Source organism: Rhea americana, unplaced genomic scaffold, assembly GCF_003343005.1.
Source record: "Rhea americana isolate MKP2758 unplaced genomic scaffold, rheAme1 scaffold_275, whole genome shotgun sequence".
In the NCBI taxonomy this organism is placed as follows: Eukaryota; Metazoa; Chordata; class Aves; order Rheiformes; family Rheidae; genus Rhea; species Rhea americana.
In genome coordinates, this window is record NW_028186396.1 from 424,742 (window position 1) to 447,206 (window position 22,465).

At 37.8% G+C, this 22,465-nt stretch overlaps 1 protein-coding gene across 1 annotated transcript in view; it reads right to left on the minus strand.

Moving 5' to 3' along the window:
- Window positions 1-22,465, minus strand: part of SYNE1 (spectrin repeat containing nuclear envelope protein 1) — a 313,359-nt gene that overhangs the window by 37,454 nt on the left and 253,440 nt on the right. Inside the window, exons 115-127 of the mRNA XM_085308428.1 lie at window positions 21,419-21,552; window positions 19,992-20,196; window positions 18,622-18,804; window positions 17,361-17,507; window positions 15,191-15,345; window positions 14,661-14,808; window positions 11,455-11,549; window positions 10,419-10,653; window positions 9,463-9,657; window positions 7,447-7,572; window positions 6,497-6,652; window positions 3,479-3,637; window positions 2,791-2,957 (exon numbers count right to left, since the gene is read on the minus strand). Coding sequence (XP_085164554.1) covers window positions 2,791-2,957; window positions 3,479-3,637; window positions 6,497-6,652; window positions 7,447-7,572; window positions 9,463-9,657; window positions 10,419-10,653; window positions 11,455-11,549; window positions 14,661-14,808; window positions 15,191-15,345; window positions 17,361-17,507; window positions 18,622-18,804; window positions 19,992-20,196; window positions 21,419-21,552 — 2,105 coding nt within the window. The remainder of the gene's footprint in view (window positions 1-2,790; window positions 2,958-3,478; window positions 3,638-6,496; window positions 6,653-7,446; window positions 7,573-9,462; window positions 9,658-10,418; window positions 10,654-11,454; window positions 11,550-14,660; window positions 14,809-15,190; window positions 15,346-17,360; window positions 17,508-18,621; window positions 18,805-19,991; window positions 20,197-21,418; window positions 21,553-22,465) is intronic.

Genomic DNA, 22,465 nt, shown 5'->3' on the forward strand with positions numbered 1-22,465 from the left:
AAGGAAACGAAAGTAGCCGCCTGCCTTGAGATATCACAGTCACAGTCTGGGAGATCCGAATCCACACCGCCGTCCTCCGCCATCCCCACTGCGCGCAAGTCCTCCGCCACCACCATGAAATTTTCCAGCATTAAAAAGAAGAACTTGCACTCCAAAAGCCTGCAAAGACTGTGCTTTGGGCGGGGGGAGGGAGGGAAGGGAACAAGCTTCTCTTTGCTGGTGAGTACCGTACTGAAAATGTTCACACGCCAAACAAATGTTAGCAGACGTTGCTTGATAACATGAGACTGAATGGTGACAAGTGGTCATGTTTCTAAATAAAACTTGCATTCATCAACATGTGCCAGGCCTCCTCATCTCCAGGAATGTGGGCCATGAGTGCTAGGGGAAGGGAGAAAAAAAACATAAAACAGAGCCTTCCTCGCAAAGCTTGAGCAGTTGCAGCTGTTTCCTGGCTGTAAACATCTGCAACTTTTTTTTGCAGCTGGCCTGCACATCAGACTATTTCATTTGAAGTCCCATCTGAATGGAGGAAAATCTTCTAAGAGGACAGAAATGGAAGAAGTCTCTCATGCAGAGATAAAACTACCTTTCTGTAGCTGTCTCTTCTGTGGGCCTTAGAATGAAGAGGCAATGAAAAAAAAGTGGATAAGGAAACAGAATGTGAGAAAGAAAGAGGGCTTTGTAGGTGAATGGAATAATTCCACCAAACAGCATAAAAATTAGGAGGTAAAAATTCAGACTGAAATCATATTACCATATAATATTACTAAAGCATTTTCATAAAACACTTTTTATTAGTTCACAGCTGTAGCAAACAAACTATTACAAAAAACATGCCAGGCAAGGGATGGCTGTTGCTTTACAGAAAAATGCACAGGCTATAATAATTTATTAATGCTGTCAGAGATCCAGAATATGGAAAGGTGTGTTTTATTCTCAACATCATTTACTAGCTGAATGCAGCTAAAATTCATGTTGTACGATACATTTCAAACTTCAGGCCAAAATGTCAAAATAGGAACATACTCAGATATACAGCAACACATTCTGCAGAGCCTCTGGAGCCTTCTAAAAATTAGCTTGGGGGATGCAAATATTTTTGTCCAGTGGGAATTAGACTTTTACTACAAGCACTGCGCACAGTTAATTAACAACTATAGGCTTTAACTGCTATAAGCCTAAGCTACCACTGAACCAGCAAAATCTCGATAACCTAGCATCAAGTCTCTCTAGTGTCTGTTCCTCCAACTTCAGCAATGCAACACTGAAACTTTACAAAGAGGGATTTTTTTTTTCTTCAGTAAGCTCTGGAATGGAAAAAATTACCTGTTTTACTGCATACAACAATGCTGATCATTCTATTAAAGTAGTCTAACTAGTTAGTGGAAGTGATCTGGGAATGAGTACTTTATACAAATTAGTATAGGCCTGTCTAAACACCCTGCTTCATGGAAGCAGAACGAGAAAGTTTAAGAAGTGGATAGTATGTCTGTTTACACCTTCCCTCCCTCAACCCCAACAACGCTGCAGAATCCGGAAGTCTCACCTGTCTCTACACAGGGCACTAATCTCCAATACTGCACAGACTATCCAGATTTTTAGAAATACATTTTGCCATTTGTGTATGTCATCACGTTCACTAGAAACTTCTTTAAGATGTGGTTTGAACATAAAGGAAATATATTTTGTATGAGTACAAGAAATATAGGTATTTCAAAAGATGTGAACAAAAATATGGCAAATACATGTTATGTTCAACAACCAGTGATGTATCACATCCTCTGAAACCAGCGGGCTCCTGGTCTGTAATGCACCACTTCCTGACTTAAGAATTACACAGCTTTCATTGCTTCAAAACAAGTCACTATAAAAGGAGCTGGAACCAACAGAATGCTTCTGCTTACACAGAATTTACTGCTTTCATGCTTACAGATTGCAAAGCAAGAATGCAGTAAAGTCAAGAGAAAAGAAAACTGCCCAAGGGATGAGAAAACAAAATAAAATAAAATAAAATCCTTTTGCTGCAATTTTGGTTAAAGTATTACTAATCCACGTTTTCCAAATTACAGAAGTGTAAAACATACAGTACATATACCTTATATGAAGTTGTGCATATACAAGAATGTGACAAAACTATTATATGTAAATGGAGGGAAGCTGTAACACAACTCACAGCAGAAAAGTGTCTAAATGTAAATAAATCAGTATCTTCACACATCAAGCAACAACTTTGAATTTCATTAACATTTTTGATCTTGACTAAAGAGAATCGTTAGGTCCAATGTGCATACATCTGTATGTACTAAGGGCACCTGCCCTTACTATTCTCCATCAGTCAAAAAAAAAAAAAAAAAAAGAAAAAAAAAACAGAAAAAATAAGGTGTAGTTTTAGAACAGTTTTTCTGAAAATGCAACTCAAAATGACAAACACTTTCTGGATTGCTTTGCCAAGATTTAAAAAATTACATTTGCACTTAGTTTCAAGTATGCAAGTGAAGCTAAAAAAAAACCTATATTTGATCAAGACTCACTAAATTTAACTGTAACCAATACTGTGTCATTCTAACAGGCATATGTTTTGAACTGACTCTTGAAGTAAAGATTTCAGATACTATTAAGTAAAACAGGAAGTAGAATTTAACTGAAATATGCTAACATGCTAATGGATGAGAATAAACTCATTCACAGTTAATATGAAAGGATGGACAAAAGAAAAGATTTTAAATTCAAGTATCCAGTACATTAATCTGCCCCATATAGTCCTTAAAATTAAATCTACTGTTTTACCTGGCTGCAATGAGATCTAGAAGATGTTGCCATCTGTCATTGATCTTGCCAAGTTTGTATTCAATCTCTGATGCTTTACTCTCATGGCTAGCTTTAGCAAGTCGCTCTCCCATTTGCTGGAGCTGGATTTTATTCTCTTGGGCTACAGCAATTTCCTCTTGATAATCCTGGCCAGCAAAGAGCAATCAGTGGTGAGGGTTCTTATATTGAATACATTCTGCTCTGCACTACTAACAAAAATACAAGCAAATTTTAATGTGTTTTTGTTTTTCTGATGTTTAATACAACAGAGAGACAAGCTCTTAAATATTACCATATAACTGTGTACAACCGTATCAGAAGAACGAAAGAAGTCGTTCTGCAAATACATACACTATAGTTAAGAAAGTCTTCACAGGCAACTCTGATAGGACATTTACTAAAGGATTTGGTTGCCTTTGAGTTGGCATTCACTTAAACAATTTTCTAATACCCTAAAAGGTCTCTTTTCTCTAAAAGGTTCCCCTCAAGAAAGACAAGACAAACTGCATAGCGAGAGAAGAACACAAACATGCAGTCTTACTGGAACACATAAATATCTATGCAAGGTAAAACCTCTATTACAGCTAATTCAGCATCTACTCTGCAACACAAACCAAGCAGACAGTAAAAGCATAATATGTAAGTGCACACACACACAGCACTATACCTTTTTAAGTTTATCAATCATTTCTTCTATGAGGATCTCACCATTTTGAGAAACCTTACTTTCCATTTGTGTCAGCCACTCACAGAGCTCCTTGTTCTTCTCACTGAAGACAGTCCACTCATTCAGTCTCTCACTTACTTGCTGCCGACGTAAGGAGACCTTAAAACATTTGCAGAGAGCAAAGAACAACAAATTAGTAAATGCATTTAAGGAACGGTGGAAGCACTTTCTATCTCAAGATGAACTCTTCTGGCTCTGACAAATGTATTCCAGGCACTTAGCCGCCTTTAAAGCAAGCTGAAATTGTACTGCAAAAACATAGCATGGCTCTATGAGTTTAAAGATAAGTATCAATCTCAGGATTCCTGTTAACTAGATCCTGGTGGTGAGGAGATGACCAAGTTAGGCTCAGAAACCTGTGAATACATTCTGTTTGGTAATAYCTCTGTTCCCAAAGGTTTCACTAAGACAATCAAAAATAAATTTCCTTATGATTTTGCCTACTTATAAAATGTTATAAAGAATTACGAGCTTTTTTTTTTCATCTGAGACATTAAAGAAAAAAGATATAATGCTTGACAAAAGCACAAACCAGCTATATGCACAGAAAAAACATCTAACGTAGAAAAAACTCTAAAAGACTGCATAATTTGTGCATGAGCATGATTTGTTAGTAGAGTTAAATGAAATATACACTGTATTTTGCAAAAGCAGTTTTCTACTGGAGTTCTAATACATTTCATAGATGACAATTTCGGCAGTACTGGCATGACAACTTCAGAGATTCTAAAGAGTTAAGGTATGATGTGACACAAAAGCATAGGCGTAAAATTCAGTTAAAACAGATCAATGCTGTGGCTAATGCAGGAAGAAGAAAAACACTGCTCTGTTTAAGAAATTGCTATAGCAGTGGCACCATCTCAGACTGAGACTAATAATAGACAGGGATGGAAACAAATCAAAAGAGTTGCAGAAGGCGAGCACAAAGTCATCTCTCCGGTTTCTGACATTTGTACAGCTACTTACTTCAACCCTATTGCAATCCAAGTTGTTTCTGACTTTATATCAGAATTTCAAATGAGAAGATGAAGACTGCATCTGCTCTTTCATAATGCTTGCCGTACTCTTTAACTACAGTGTTGGATTGAAAAGGAGCATACATGTGATCTCACATTTCCTTTTTGTGGTTCTAAGCTTGATGGTAGCTTTCCGGAAATAAGCAACGGTTGAACAAAGTGCTGCACTTCATTAGGTTACATCCTGAAACACTCAGTATCCACAAACCTAAGATAAACTTTCTGTATTTGGCTCCCTCCTTCACCCTAAACATATGCTCAGTACTTCAGTGTATCTTAGGAAGTATTCCAAGTTAGCTCACTTAGATGCAGCTAACTCATAACAAGCTCCGGGTCATTAACTTTTAAGCTTTTTCCTACTTTTAGTATGTTTTTTGCAGCCTTTACAGTTACCTTACATGAGGTAACTATTTCCAGGTTAGCCCGTGTATGTCTGCACTGCAATCTCTATTGAAGCACAGAAATAAGATAAGGATAATCTGAAAAGCAGAATGAGGGAGAGCCCATAATCTAGTTCTCTAAGTGCAAACAGGAGGCAAGAAATGCATTAATAGCATGATGCACCTGAAAAAATCACACAGTACTGTTGAGTGCAGTTCACCGCCAAGCATATCACCCTCAGATCAAAAGAAGTGAAAACACTAATGTATGAAAAAATAGAAGCTATGAGCAGAGTAGAAGGTATGATGGAGCAAAGGTGAGGTGGAGAGGGGACATCCTTCCTGCACCCAGCTCCTCCCACCAAAGCACACTGAGTTGCACTCCTTCTGCTTTTTCCCAGCCAGTCATGCCACAGTCCTTCATCACACAGCTCGACTTTTTGGTTGTTCTCTCAAGTCTGCCTAAATATGACTGCAAGGCTGTAACAAAGTTCAAGAGATCTAGAAACATAAGTGGTAATAACAGCAAGAGCTTCAGTGGATGTTAACTTGATCCAATAAGAACAATGTTTCTTAAAAAATTTTCTTCTTCATAATAGAGCACATGTCTGTGTAGAGGAGATGCAAGAAAGGCAGGAGGGGTTAAGCAAACTTCCCACCTTTCAATTCCTCATGAGTTAGCTAAACTAGGTAGTTAGTCCCTTTGAGTTCCCTCTGTTGCCTGGAAGGGAGGAGAAGTGCATGTGGGGAGGCTCCTGCTTTGGATTACCCTRGAGAAACCTCTTGTTACCCCCATTGACTCCAAAGGGACCTTTTAGCAGCTAATACAGGGATAACATGGGATGCACGTGCCTACACACCACAATCCACATCTGAGCTACATGACTAGACTGACTTTATGGATAAACAGCAAGTGCCACTTTTCAGTGTCGTTCACTTCATCCTACAGCTTGCTGTGAAGTTGGCTGACTGCACATGGGATTAATCTCACCCAAGTGAGAATTCTATAAAGACAAATTTGTATGAACCTTGAGTGTTACTTGTTTAAATAATTATGCAGATTGTAACATTTCATCAGGAAAAAAAAACATTTCCAGAGCATAAGAAACATCCTTAAATATATATTTTTATATATATATAATATTTGCATCATTTAACTCTGTGTCAGTCTCTGCATCCTTCCAGAAATTAGATTCTTGACTATCACTCCACTTCATGGGGATTTTTTAATGTTCTGTTCCAAGTCTGAAGTCAAGTAAACGATCATTTACAAAGGTTGGGGTTCTTTTGCCAACACATTTTATAATTTTTGCATACCTTGTTCTCAAACTCTCATGTCAAACACCTTGAGGTGCTTTATATTTGAAATGTCAGATGTAGTTTCCCCAACTCCACTATTTCCAATGAAATCAGTAAATTCACCCCTACAAATAGGCAGACTCTGTTTTGATTTGAATGGTACCTGTCTCTACGTGCATCTTTTCTTATAGCTGCCACTTGCATTTAGTTTTTTCCCCCAACATTTTTTACCCTGCATAAATGTATCAAGGCTCACTACTTGCCTGGTGGCACAGTTCCTCCCACTGTCTGTGCAGAAGCTCTATGCGTTCATTAAGGATTGAGATATCATCTGCACTGATATAAGCAGACAGTGTATCCTTTAGCAGAGAGAGGTGTGCAAGGTCATCTGTCCATCCTTCAACAGCATTCTCTAATTCCTGATTAAAAGAAGCGCACAAAGAAAAAGGATCAGTTTGCTAATAAATAAAAATTTTAATGTATTCAAGAAGTAGGCAGATAACATCATCATCCCATTGAATTAAAAAAGTAGTAACTGAGCATTTCAAGGGACTATTTCAGGCTGTTTAAAAGAAACAGCAACCTCATATGTGCCAGTATTTTCAGGGTTAGAAGAGGGTATCTTCCTGATAGAGAATGATACATCAGCCTTGTAACAAGCAATCACAAACTAAAGTATCGCTCAAACGTCTCCAAAGTTTGAAGGCATTTGGGGCTTCCAAGTATTGGTTTGGACTCTTCTGTAGTGAGAATATTCTCCAGTTTTACCATGTTTCTAAATCGCAAAGAATACAGTATAAAAGCGTGATACCGAAGATCCCTCACAGTAGTCTTACCTCAAATAAAAAGCACTAAAAGCACTAAATAAAACAACTGTTCAGATACCATGTGTTTACTTTTCCCATTTAGAGAAAACTTTAAGTGAGAAATTCTTAAAGAGATAAACACACAAGTATTTAGCACTTTTTACAGTGCTTTTCACATCCTATTCTGATGTCATTTTGATCAATTTTTTGTTTACCCTGCAGTATTTGCACTGTAGTGAGATTGCTCAAATATGCTGCCTAAATGCTTTATGGATAATTTTTTAGCTTGTCACAGTGATGGCTTGTTGGTTTGCCTAGCCCGTATTGTAAAGCCTACTAACAGTGGAAGAATTTGCTATAAAAAGCTTGCAAAGACAAGATAAATAGTTAACAGACAAGTGCTTTACCTTGCAACGAATTTGCTCTGTATGTAACTCATCGTGGTGTTCTGGTAAAGGCTGAGAAAGCTTTTTTTTGAATGATCTTAGCTTCTCCAGGGAGTCTCCTATGCCCTTTTCACATTTTTCCCAGTCCTGAAGGCAGAATAATTATTATTAGACTTTAATTCAGATCTGTATTATATTCATGTCAGTCGATTTGACTAATTAACCACTAAACATTGAAAATTTTTGCATAATAATAGCATGACTTGAAATTCTCCTCTAAATCTAATACTCAGAGTATCAGAGCTTAGGTCACATATACAACCATGGCAAATTGTCTTTTGTGTAGAGCTCTGCCAGTAGAAATACACCGATCTAAGCCTCCTATTATTACAGTGTTGTCTAGATCCTTTCAGCAAAGCCTCTCCCATCCAAAATGATTTTCCACTTCCTATCTTGAATGTCTGTATTAAACAAGCCATTATACTTTCACAAAAGCTCCATTCAAATGCATTACGCTCCAGAATAAAATGGTTAGGGACATTGCAAATTCAGGTCAGACTGAAATACCTGCAGTATCTCTCTAAATTATCAGCTACAGCTAGTTCAGTGTTTGTATACTTTCCAAAATTTTAAATATATGCAATGTAATCACATCCTACCAACAGTCACCAGACAGTACCACTTTATATGTTTCATCTATGTGTTAAAGCCCATTAAAAAAGTACTCAGAGAGAAAAATCTGTAATAAGCAAGTCAACCTATAAAGAATGCCAATTGTGTGATACCAGAAGACACGGGAACTTATTTTTCTTAGTTCTCTGTTTCAGTGCTACTTTCCTCTATCACTGCCTTTTTATTTCTCTCCTTCCATTTTTTCCCAATCTATGCCAGTATTTCAAAGTCCTTTTCAGGATGGAGAATTACAAATCACAGGTCTTGCAAAAATCCTCTCTTTAACATCTCTTTTTTTCTCTCTTTAATAACCTTATATGATAGTAGTCTGTGATGTTATTAAATACAAAATATATTCTTTTAGAATGCACTGATTCTCATTTGCTCAGAAAATCACTGAAAAGTCACATATTTAAGGCCAAGATAGCATCGTGTAGAGAAGGATTGATATCCACAAGGTCATATACAAATTGCACGGTAATTTCCTTTCGTCTTCCCCTTCAAGCATCATCTTTTATATGCCCAACTAGAAGCTGAGGTAGAAGGAACACAGCTTGAAAGAGGCAGAATGACCTACTTATCTGAATCTTTCTGATGTAATATTTCTTTTTCTTCCACTGCTTTGCTTCTTGCTATTTACAAACAAAATTATGGCGACTGTAATTCTGTAATTCTGTTAGACCTCTGCAGCTGTTCTCAAAAGCACTTGCCCTATTCTGCTTAAACACACACAAGTTCAATTTTCATTGTTCTTCCTACAATGAGTAAAAGGGAGAAAAACACAGACCAAAGCTAAATTCCAGCCTATCATCTTGAGTGCTTACAGTGACGCTAGCATCTTAGACATTGCTTAGATTAAAATAAAGTTCAAAGTTCCCTCCTGCAAGATTCCAGAAATTTACCTAAAATAGCAAATATTCAGAACACTGGAATCAATCACAAACTACTTGATGGCTAGATAGATACTGAGAATGGCACGTAGAGGGAATAAGTGAGATCTCATTTTCAATACAGTATGTATGCATAAAAAATAACTAGCATACTTCAAAATAAAATATACTTTTGCTATATGTTGAATATAGGACTTGCAGGATTTCTTAAGGCACACATGTTTTGCAGTATCATTTGCTGGCAAATTATTTGTGGAAATAATTAAAAGGTATCAGTTAACATATAGGCCTACTGTGAAGTAGTACCATTTCTTTTTTATAGATTTGAACATCAGAAGTGGTGAGAAGAAATGTCAAGTTCATGCAATTCATGCATTTTCTCTCATCCCTTGAGAATACTTTTCTTCATTCAGGTTCCTAATGAAAAACTGTGAACTTGCTGAAAGAATAACTGTAGAAGAAATGGCAAACTTACTTTCAGTAGTAAAGCAAGCTGTTTCTTTTGCTCCTCAAGTCGGACACTAGCTGTCTTCCAGCGCTCCTGAATTTCAGTAAGCTCTGTTTGCAGGGCTGTTTCAGCAACACTGTCGGCACAGAGCAGCAATTGCTTCCCGGCTTCCACAGTGAGGATATAACTCCCTTGCTGCCTTAGGAGAACTTTCTCTTTCAGCTGCAAAGATCAATGGTTTTCTTTCAGCTTTGTCTTTTTAATTGCAGTTAACAATTCAGTGTAACTCATCCTGAAGTCCATATTTTACCAATTAACTTTTAACTAACAGACAGAGTACCTTGGCTTAAGCATGGACTACTGCCCAAATGCTTTATCCTATTCTTTTCACAATCACTTACTGCAGCAGACTGCTAGACAGTAAATTTCTCCAAAGAGATAAAGACATGAAAAGACTTAACTCCCTCCTCATCCCTATCAGTATCTCAATCACTCTCCAAGAGGAATTCTTCCTCTAGAGCCTGTTATGCTCATGAGCTTTATTATTATACAGTATCTTCCAGCTAAAAAGCTTGAAGAAACCAAGCTGCTAAACATATGCTGTTAACCTCTTGCATTAAGAGGGACTCGGATACTCAAAGTTTCCTTTACTTAGCTAGAATATATCTCTAAAATGGGGTATTATCTTTGTTCATTTAGTTTTTCAAGAAAGCTTCACTAGGACATCAGTTATAAGCAAAAGAGGAGCAAGCAATGCTGGAAAGAGGGATCATAAATTCTACACTGCACATTATGAACTTCAAGTTCCTCTCCATCAAAGGCCTGCTCCTGAGGCTATGCCGACTCCAAAGAACAACCAACATCCAATATTGCTTTCTGCAAAGAAGGCAACCTGAATCTAATGTACTTTTAAAATCTTCAGAACTATTTAAAGGCTATAAAAAGAGGTTTTTTTTCTCTTTCTTTAAATACACTAGACATACCTGCACTTCATCCAGTAAAGCTCTAGCTTGTTGCAGTGGGATAGGAGCATTGCCCAGTCCACTCACTGGCTGACAGGACATTTCCACCAGCCACTTGCGCAGTTTCTCTGCCATCTCCCTATAGCGCTGCCACTGGTGGATCTGGCTGTCAATGATTCCCCTCCTCTGCTGTGCTCGCCGAATTACTCCCTGCCATTGGTTACTCAGAAGTGTCAGCTTCAGATAAAACTCATCCCTGTTAAAACAAAACAATACAAAACCAAAATAAAACATAAAACTCTTCACATTTTGATCCACTTCTTTAATGAAACAAAACCAGAGGGAAAGAGAACATGTTTTCTGGCTACTGACTATGAAGCACGAGGAGAAAAGCACTGAACTCTTACGACCGTTGACTGAGGTTGAGAATCCCACACTTCATGTACATCGGAAATCAAAGAGCTCCGACCATTGAGACTAAAAAACTCTCAAACCCTTAACCCATGAAATACTTCTTCCTTCCCCCAGAAGTATAGAAAGAACTCCTAATATCCCAATAAACAGTTTGTCTTATATTAGGAGCATGATACCCTTAGCAAAGCCAATGCATACATACAAATGTGAAGCCATTCGTTTCATCAATTTTCAATCATTTAATTACAAGTGTTTGAAACAAATTATCTGAGACAGGATTGAATTTTTCTTCCATCATATTTGTGCTGTAAGTGATTTGAAGTGCCAACAGAGAATCCTCTGGGCACAGTTAAGTCCCCAAATGGCTTAAATCAACTGCAGTTCATTGTAAATCTGTCACTGCATGCCCCTTTGTGAAAATTACTTTTTGGAGGTACGTCAAAACAGACAAAAATGTAATATTTATGAAAATCTAAGACCAATCTCTACTAATCAGTAGCTTAACCACAGCAATAGTAACTTGTACATCAGAAGAGCATCATCTGAAAAGTGACATCTTATGCCATCTTCTCTGTTTAAGTCACCCACTAGTTTAAATATTACTTCACATAACTGAGAGCAGCAACAACACAGAAAAGTGTACCTGTCATCCACCTGTCCTTGTTCTAGAAGGTGCTGCCCATCAGAGATAATTGAATGCAAAATCTGCTGGCGGCTGAACATCTCTGCCTGGAATAGCTGTTATTCAGGAGACAAGGATGTTAAAGCAAGATCTCACATTTTCAATCCATGTATTTGTACTAGCAAAAATGAATTTTCATTTATTTAATCTTACTCTCAATAGATTAAATGGGAATTTTGGTATGAAATTAAAAAGGAAGATTTTTAATAATTTTATTGATAAAGTTACTAATTGCTTTTAATAATTTTCTTTGGGGTTTTTTAGGCATTGCATTTAAAAGCTAAATATTTTAAACAGAAGCTAAGTTTGATGTTTCTTTGAAATTTGTTATAAGCACTATAATTTACAACCTAGATGGGGTATTTACTGCAGGAATAGCAAGGGAACTTTTTTTTCTGACATATTTAAGAACATTATAGTCCTTTGCCTAGTTAAATTTAACTTATGCCTGCAGTTTGTGTGAGAAAGTGTTTTTCAAACTTTCAATACAATTTTACGTTGCTAGTAGAACCTCTTTAAAGGAAACTGTTAGCAATGGGATGGTAGAAATTAATTAGCTAGTTTATTTTTCCCACTGGTCACTGCCAATTTTTGTAATATCTTTAAAAAGTCACTTATTACTTGAGTATTACCTAAATTATGACAAAAACTTACCTAAACACTGCTTTAATAGGCAACACTTTAATATATATATCACTTAAATGCGTTTTTAAAAACATCTTTTCTCTTAGTAAGACATTTCTGTTCCTATTACCTCTATTTCTGTCAAGTAAGGGGGGATGAATGGAGCATAGCTGGCAACATCTATCAGTATTACTGACAGACTGAAGACAACATAGTTCAACTGTTAGTCTAAACTGTCACTTTTTTTGAGAGAGAGAGAGAGAGAGGACAGCTGAAACAAAAGCTTATTAGGCATAAGGAACTCTCCTTAGAGTGGATGTACTCAATCTCTACCCAAAACCAAAGATATTTCTGTCAACACCCACTTGTTCTGTACATGCATGTACCATCTCTCTGCGTAAAAGGGATACTTCATTATGTGGGACCACTTGCCATTCCAATTTCTTCCTATATGTAGATCACTAAGAAACACGGAAATAGAAGACCAAAGAAGAAGGAAAGGAGGGCAGGTAGAGGAGCGCACAATACCAGCACACTTGAAAAAAATTCAGTAACTGAGTTGGCAAGCAATGCATCCTGTCCCAACACGTTCTCAAATGCTTGTCTTGGTGCATTCCCACTGCAATGGAGTCCCATGCAATGTTCTAGCAAGCAAGTGACTCTGGAGAACTGTAGAAGAACAACTTCAAGATTGCCCTGACAGACCGAGTTATCTGATGCAGATGTGAGTATTAGTGCATGATATTTGCAAAAGGCATCACCTCCATGTTGTTGGTTTGCAAACTTCAGTGGGAAGTTATTTCTATGTAAGGCCACTGAGGTAGCTGGGGTCCTGTTCGAATAAACATTAGGCATGTTATGAGTCAGCACTGGAAAGCTGATAACAGATCTGGATGCATCCCAGTATCTATTCTGGGAATGCGTGTAGAAACATCCTATTTTCTCATTATCTTCAAAAACACAAAACAAAACAATCTAAAGAGTCATCTCAAGAAGTTCAGACTTGACCTTTCTCTTTCAGCTCTGAACAGTGGAAAGCAATTTCTTCATGGTTATTAGGAGGCACTGTGAAGAACACTGAGTGCTGGATACGTAGATTTGGGTAATATAAAATACAAAAACAGCTGTGAGTAAAAAAAAATTGCAATTTACAACATTTTGTTGAGATGAAATGTAGTCATTGAAAAAGTTAGATATTAGTCCCCCAAATTCCAAGAGAGAACTGCTCAGTCTTTTGAAAGAAAACTTATGCAAGCACCTCAGTAACATGTAGCTATCTGCTCAGATCAAGGTTTCAAGGGAAAATTTTTAAGATATGCACAATTTTGAAATTCAAAATGATCTCTCTCAACTCTGTAAGAAAAGAACTGTGACCTGACATAATAATATGAACATTAGAGTTCTGGACATTTAAAACTCTCTCAGAAAACTGAGATTTCTTGGATTTCCAAGACACACTGTCCAATCAAACCTATCAACACTGAGGGGGAATGAAATGGATGACATTTGTGAAAGCAAATATAGCTAAATGCTAAAGCAAATGTATGCTGATGTAAGCTATAAGGGTTGTGAACTACTTCCTACTATCAGAGGTTCATTCAAACACTATACTGTCAGATGCAAGATGAGAGGGTTGGAAGGACATGACTTCCCCTCTGATCTGACTTAAAAGATCTGGCTTGAGTCTCTGGGTAGGTCAGCTAACATCTGAAAATGTTGTGGGAACTAGAACTACTGTATCCACATGGGAGCTTTAGCATGAAAATTGACTTATCTTACTTGATCTTTACCAGGATTCTTGGCAGTAACAATATGGGCGGAGAAAAAATGTGCATCACTTGACCAAAGAATCATAGAGGCATCTTTCAGCAAAAATTGAATCAGTTTATCCTTGCAGAAAAAGTTGGGCTTCTTGTTTATTTCAAACAGGTCTATAAACAAATGACTCTAGCATGAAGTGAAGATCCAACCAGTTCGAACTCCAAGCAAACATTACCAAAAGGAACACAAATAGTCACTCTGCAATGAGTTATACAACTCAATCGTTCATAGAAAAGTCTTCTTTTAACATGCTCTTCAGATGCTGTGTATGTTGTCAGTTTGATAACAAATGAACAAAACCAGAATAACTGAAAGAAGAGGGACTGAAGTGTCTTCTGCAGTTAGGACTGAAGACAAAGGAACAAAGCGCATGAGGATAGTTAGGCTTTAGGGAAGAGCAATATAACCCTTCAGCACCTCTTGGAACTCTTCAATTCCCCTGGTAAAAAAATAACCTGAAGTACACTAAATATAGGACATACAATCAGAAATACTGATGAAGGCTTCATACACAAAATACTAGACACATACTCAAACCCTCCCCTAAATGAGGTATCACTGATATATTTGCATGCTGCTGTTTTTAAGTCAACAGATCCTCACAGGTTACAAATATAACTCATTTCAAGGCATACTATTACACTACTCCACAAGAGTATGCATTCCTTTTAAGTATAAATAGCATGTGTTTTAGTTATGTATAAATACACATTATGACTTGCCTCGTGTGCCCTCTGTTGCTCTAAAAGACTCTGGTAGTTTCCAGAAATCTCTGCAGCCAGCTTTTGCTCTGTCTGCACTAATAAATCCATCCAAGTCTCACACTTCTCCAAGAAGGTCTGGTGCTGTAGCAAGAAAGACTGCAGCTTACTGAAAGGAAGAAAGTTGGATTCAGTTAAGGTTGCTTGCTCTTATAAAGAATATTAAGAGAGTTTTGCAGTAACTTTTCCAGAAGAAAATCAAATCAGACCTTATTTCTTTTCCTACTGAGCTGCCTTGCTCCATTTGTTTAGTTTACACTTCGAAAAGTACCAGTTTTCCTCATTATAAATTCTACTCACTTGCCACAAAATCATCAGCTCCTCTCAGCACTGAGGCACTAGCTACTATTTGTTTATAGCTACACCAAAAGAAAGGAGCTTCAGTTAATGAAATGTCTGTAACATAGAAAGATTTCCATACTCTGCAGAAGGTATAATTTCTAATTAATGTAACCTAAGAACATTATACAATGTTTTTTAGCTGTTCCCACCTGAATCTCTCTGTAGTCTGGGATGAGATCAGAGACCAATGCCTGTTCAGATTCTGCATCCTTTTGATTTCTTTATCATTTAGTGGAAGTCTGTAACCTAGCTCATTAAGGCGGTCCAAATCTGGGGCCATGCTGCTGAACTTCAACATCTGACTCTGCAACAAACAATAAAAGCAATAGCTAGGAAGTTCTGTAATAACATTATTATAGCCTGCAAAATTATGAGCTAGTACTCAGCTAAATTTGGAATGGCCTTGGTTGCCACCAAGTGGTAAGCAAACCCTACGCCAAAGAAGATTTCTATTCCCAGTTTCGAACCTCTTTGGACCCATTCCAAGAAAAGACTTAAGCATATGAGAAGTACTTAAATTAAGTATTTTGCTGAATTGGGGATTTATCTCCAAGGGCTGCAAAATCAGGCTACTATTTGAAGCTGTATGTCTATATTGCCAAAAAGGTGAGTCTTTTTTTGGGGTTGTTAAGCTGAATGCAAGGTTGGCAAATGGGTCCCATCCTGTTCAACTTTTCCATCAATGACCTGGATGAGAGGACAGTGTGCATCCTCAGCAAGTTTGCTGATGATACCAAGCTGGGAGGAGTGGCTGACACACCTGAGGGCTGTGCTGCCATTCAGAGAGACCTGGCCAGGCTGGGGAGCTGGGCAGAGAGGAACCTCATGAGGTTCAACAAGGGCAAGTGCAGAGTCCTGCTCCTAGAGAAAAATAACCCTAGGCACCAGAACAAGCTGGGGGCTGGCCTGCTGGACAGCAGCTCTGCAGAGAAGGACCTGGGAGAGCTGGGGGATGACAGGTTGACCATGAGCCAGCAATGTGCCCTTGTGGCCAAGAAGGCCAAAGGTATCCTAGGGTGCATTAGGAAGAGTGTTGCCAGCAGGTCGAGGGAGGTGATCCTGCCCCTCTACTCAGCCCTGGTGAGGCCTCATCTCGAGTGCTGTGTCCAGTTCTGGGCTCCCCAGGACAAGAGAGACATGGAGCTACTGGAGAGAGTCCAGTGTAGGGCTACGAGGATGATCAGAGAGCTGGAGCACCTGCCCTATGAGGAACGTCTGCGACAGCTGGGCCTCTTCAGCCTGGGGAAGAGAAGACTGGCGGGGGGGGGAGGGGAATCTTATCAATGTGTATAAGTACCTGAAGGGAGGGTGTCAAGGGGACAGGGCTAAACTCTTTTCAGTGGTGCCAGGTGACAGGACACGAGGCAACGGGCACAAACTGAAACACAGGAAGTTCCACCTGAATATGAAGAAGAACTTTTTTTACTGTGAGAGTGACAGAGCACTGGAATAGGTTGCCCAGAGAGGTTGTGGAGTCTCCTTCTCTGGAGATAGTCAAAATCCACCTGGATGCAGCCTTGTCGAACATGCTCTAGTTGACTCTGCTTGAGCATGGGGGTTGGACTAGATGATCTCCAGAGGTCCCTTCCAACCTTACTGATTCTATGATTCTATGAAATCCACACTGCATATATAGACTTTATGTTTTTGTTTTGCAGTGTAGATTTATCCAGTTCACTAAATAAGCAAGCGTCCTGTGTTTGTTAGCATGCCTAAAGCCACATCAGGCGTACACTTAATTCTATTTGAAAAATAATGGAAGATTAAAATGAGAGAAAAAGCCTAAATGGCAAAGTTAATCAACTTCTTATCGGGGTCTCTAAAAGAGGAGGAAAAAGCCAACAAAAAAACAAAGACTAGAAGACTAGAAGAGTGCAGATATATTTTACACGGTACCTTCATACCATGCACACAGTATCCAGTTTCACTTCAGTAAATCAAAATACTCAAAATGAGTAGCTGACTTGATTCCTAAACTATACACCACTGAAACAGGAACTGCATAATTTCAAAAAAGCAGAGATAAAACAAGATGAAGAAAATCTCCAAAAACTTCTAGAATTGATTTGCATTCCCATTCTGATTTAATATTTTTAATATTATAGTTTGCCTTTTTATTTGCTCTTTTATTACAGGCACAGTAACATGGACAATCACTCCTTGACTGCCACCAGACTTTGAATTTTTCAGTCTTATACTTTGCATGAGTGCTAGTCCTTTAACACACAATGAACGGATGTATGATTTATGTGAACATGCTGTAGTGTAAGTTAACCAGCTCATCATCAAAAATTAATGCTTTCTACAATTATCACTCACTTTGAGTTCCTCCATCCTATTCTGGATTACTGAGAGATCAGATGAGTGACTGGGATCCTGTCCTTTCAGTACTTCTTCTGCATCTGTTATCCAAGCCTCAAGGACTTGCAGGTTCTTGGCAAAGGTTTGATAGTCCAGTACTCCAGCCTTAAATAGAAAAGGATCCACAATTCAACAACTTAGTATCATGACGTTTATGGTCCATATTGCCATTATTCTCCTTGTTACCCTCATTCTATATCTGACAACATTTATATAGGCTGCAGTTGTGTAGGAACAATAATTGCTGCTTCACTCAAAGACTAGACTGTGAAATTAGGATTTTGTTACCATAAGCGCACTGCTATGCCTTTGCAGTAAAGGCTGCATTAGATTAGAACCTAGTGTTTTTAAGCATTTTCTATGCATGAAAGTAAGACTTGGTCATAGCCAAAAGGCAGCACTTCAGCAAAGCATATAAGGATGTCCTTGCTTTGAGATAGCTAACCTCTAAACCCCTTCTATGAAACTAAAGTCCTCTGCTTTATTAACTTATCAATAGAGAGAACTACTAGTTGCAGTTACTGAAATCTGAAATGCAAAATCTCTTTTATGTTTTGTTTCCACAGAGCATGGTGGTTTTATAAGCGGATTCTAGGCACATGGGATTTCGTGGATAACTGCACTTGTTACTCAAACAGAAGCCATTGTTTTCTCACCCACATACTTCCTGTGGAACATACTCTGTTGCTTGTTTTGTCCATTAGTCTGTGCAGAATCTAGCAACATGTATTATATAGACTTGGAAGTAAATGGTATTTGTCAGTATGATCACTACATTATTAAGAACTGTTCAAATCAATGCTACATAATTGTTAGGAATCTCTCCTCCCTTTGTTTTACCACTAAAGAGCTAGCTAGGAGGAGAGATTGTTTGCCGATTGAGCAGTAGCTGTGGATCCACAGCTGATAGTAATAGTAAGCACTATTACTGTCTGCGGAAGGAATGTTGCACTTGGCATTTCAGGATGGACACATTCAGCCTCTACCATTCCCTGTGAGGTTTGCTGTCCTCTTCCCAGATATTGTTCCTCCTTCCAGTTTCACTGCTCTGGACTTGAGCATATTTTATTCACTCAGCTTTGGCTGCAACCTCCCGGGAAGCCTATAAAATGCTGATGAACAGGTAATATCACCCTGTTTTCCCATTCACTTTTGGTTAATCTACATGCTTTCACGTTCAAGAGGTGGAAGGTGCAAGGACTGAAAACATTCTACATACCTGAAGTACAGCCTGTTGCTTGTGGAGAGCCTGTTCTAGGGTTGACAGATTCTGTTTCAGAGACAGCTGATCAGACTGTATGGCGGCTGCTGCTGAAGCCTCCACTTGGCTTTTTAGCTCCTCTCCCAGTTCTTGAAGGACAACTAGGGACTCTTCTGCTGTCTTCAAATCTTTGAGAAGATCCTGAAGCAACACATTGAATAAAAATATAAGTAGCTACCCTGACATACTCAAGTGATGTCATCTTTCCCTGATCTAAAGGAGGAACGAAATGAGTGAACCTCACCACTTTATATTCACTACTATATTTCAATGCCCTTGTCCACTAACACTCTGAACACAGATGAAATGATGTTCAGAATAAAAACTATGCTGAAGTAGGTGCAGAAAAACAGAGAGAAGTGACTGCTCACTGTCTTTGAGCAAGTCTGAGTTACTGATGAGGCAATTCTTGTTGAAATGCATATTTTGAACTGGCACGCTGTTTCCACGCAGTGGAAGCCCTTACTGTGGGTTGGTGTGATTTAACTAGACCTATCTCTTTTCCTGCACTGAAATCCTAAGCAGGATGAAAAATTAACTTATGTAATGGTTAAAGAATATGACATCAGGACATGAAGAAATTATTCTGACTAAGCAAGTTTGGTTGGCCATCTAGCAGACAACAGCAGCAAATGCTCACAAAGCTCATTAATGTGTTTATTTTCCCCTTTCAATTATTTTTCCTATATTAAGACAATTACCAGTTTCATTTTCTTATCAATGACACTTAAAATAAATTCAAAAGCACCAAAATCTAACCATGAACAGAAGATAAGCTATCCTGCTGCCTTGAGATACAGCTCAAAAAAGGAAGAATGTCAAGGTTTCAGAGTGAATGGTGTCCTTCTGTAATGAAGGATAAAGAAACCCATAATGCTGAACATACACAGTCTCTTTTCAGACAGAGTGAGCAGACTTCACTTGTAGGAATACAGTCAAAAGATTTTACATTTCCTTTTCATATACAGAAGTCAATGGACTTAACAGAAATATTTGCCCAAGCAAGAATCTCTTGGATAAGCAGGGACTTAAGATCAAATCAAATGATATAATTTATCCATCTTCTTTAGAGATGGCTTTCGATAAAAACTTCTGAAATAACACAACAGCAAGTAATAATGGAGGGAAATGTGAAAAGTCTGAGAAACTCATGAGGTTTGGATAGCAGAGGGAAAGCTTTCCCTCCTGTGCCCGAGGGATTCTTCAGCAAACAGAAATACGTCCATGTGCAAGTTCCAATACGTGAAGTATACAGTTTAGTCTTGGAGAGCGTGCTGTGATTTTAGCCCATGAAGCTGTGCAAAAGCACAGAGCTTAACTGAACGTACATTGCAATCCTGAATCCAAGTGGTAACTTCMTCATCTGAAATGTCTTTGCTGGTGGCAGTCTTCAAGAGTTCATTTGTCTGCTCTTCGCGCTGCTGGACTGTTGAAGAACACTGGTTGTAATAGTCCTTGTATCTCTGCCAAAGCTGAAGGAGGCCCTTACTGGCACGCAGTTGCTCTGCAATCTCTTGCAGAAGATTGTTCCACCTGGCAAAGAGATGATTGGATGAATGATCAAAACCTGTGTGTTCACAAGAACTATTCCAGACCATCTTCCTCATTGCTATTTCCCATGGCCCTTTGGCTTTTAAAAAATTTGGTAATAACCATGGTCCAGATACACACGGAAAAAAATGCAAACCAAAAAATATTTTCACAGCTGCTTGAAGTGTCACATGAGATCAGATCTGTGGTCTGGTACTTGGGGGCTATATATTAATATTTTGGTTCAGAGCTGAAAGTGAATAGTCTGCTGTCTCCACTGAGCACGTTTTGGTTCACCCAGAACAGACTCTATGTCCAGTCTGGCCAGAACTAGGTTTCTGTAAGGGCCAGTGACCCTAAACAGGCATACATATGAAACCGTTTTTTCTGAGTGGGTTTCCTTCTAAACTCTGAGAGTATTTCAAGTACTAAAGCTCTGTGTACCTCCCTTCTAAAACACACCTATAACTATCAAAACTCTTTATAGCTATATTGTGCTATTATATCTTTAATCTCTCTTCAAATCCTAATTTTTCACTGTAGTAGCAACCAGAAACAGCTAATTTCTCAGTCTATGATATGAAATTTTTTTCTAATATTCTTCTAAGAAAGCTGCTATTTTTGTTGAATTATATCATTATTTATTTACTAAAGGAAACACAATCTTTTCAATTGTTATTATGTGACAAAAATCACAAAATAAAAATTTTCTCAGTCATATCTGAAGGTCTTAAATCACATGCTATCTTCTTCAAAACTGTGTGAACAATCCATCCCTCCACTCTCAGTATTCTAGGACAGGATGGACCACAATTAAAATCAATTTGGCATAATTGTTTTCAAACAAAATAAAAAAAATCAGCTTTCTATCAAAGTAGATTTTGCTCTTGGACTGTGCCTTTATGCAGCTTTTCCAAATAACCCCTCACACTGAGCCTCTCTAAACATATGCTGACAATATTTTCTCGATCATTTCTGTGTTTCTTATGTATTTGTGTAGAAAGTCCACTAACATAATGGGTACTTTTAAATGAGATATCACCATTAGTCTGTTATTCCATTACTTGGTATTTCATCTAACATTGTGATGTACAAAAAAAAGACACTTTCAGCAGATTCTCCAAACAGTCTGAATACCACTATTTGATAGAAAATTAGAGTGTCCATGGATAAATACAAAGCTACCACTGAAAGTGAAGTTCAAAAAACTCCACAGGCTTTCTACCTCATACTGATTTCTTTTAAGGTGTTAGTAAGTGTTTCAGTCACTGGCGGGTGACATTCTTTCAACAATTGATTGGTCACTGAGCCAAACTTCTTTAAGTTATTTTCTTGCTTTTCCAATTCATCTTGCAGGCTCTACAACAGAGAGGAAAAGAAAAAGATACATGAATTATTACTATTGTCTGAGGTAAAAACATGGTATATATTAATTGCATCACATAGGTTATGTAAATAAAACTTGATTTCATGTGCTTTTTATCTAAATACAAGGTTGTAAATGTAAACAGTATTGTTAGGTCAAATTGATTCAATATTCAGGTATAGCAAAAAGTAAATTTTTATAGAATATCTTCTTGAAAGGTCTTGCAAAACAGATGATTCTAAGCAAATACTCTTGCACTGGACTTACAATGAAGGACTTCAGTGCATGTAAATGCTTCAGAAATAGAAACTTAACTTACTGAAGAGAATAAATAAATACAATTAGAAAAAAATGCACATTTTCCCTGTTTTAAATAAGAAAAAAGAAAAACATCAAAAAATTCTACTCTGAAAACAAGGTTCTTGCTCTTTTTTTTTTTTTATCAGTCTTGAACTACCATTGACAGCGAAAACCTTACTTTTGTTTTTTTTACCTTAAATATTTTTATTTATATTAGTACAGTTTGAACAGCCTGGAAAATCACAACCTACTTGAACAGTATAGTTAAGATCTTAATAAATAAAAAAGTCATTTACAGTACTTATTGTTTTACTGACTCTTCCTCTTTGATATGCAAAAATGAAAACATGGAAGAGAGACCGCAAAATGCATTAATGGATGCTCTTTAAATCTTGGTTTGGAAACTGCAGTTTGTGCTCAGGACATTCGGCTTAGTATCTGTCTGGACTTCTAACCATACAAAATATTTAAATAATGGAGTCAAATTACATTTGCTGGCAAACATTAGCAAACACAGCTTCTTGTTACTTTAAGTACCTGGAAATATTTGCAAAATCATTCTTAATTCCAAAGACAACAGTGTTTTTGAAGCAAAAGGTTATTCCA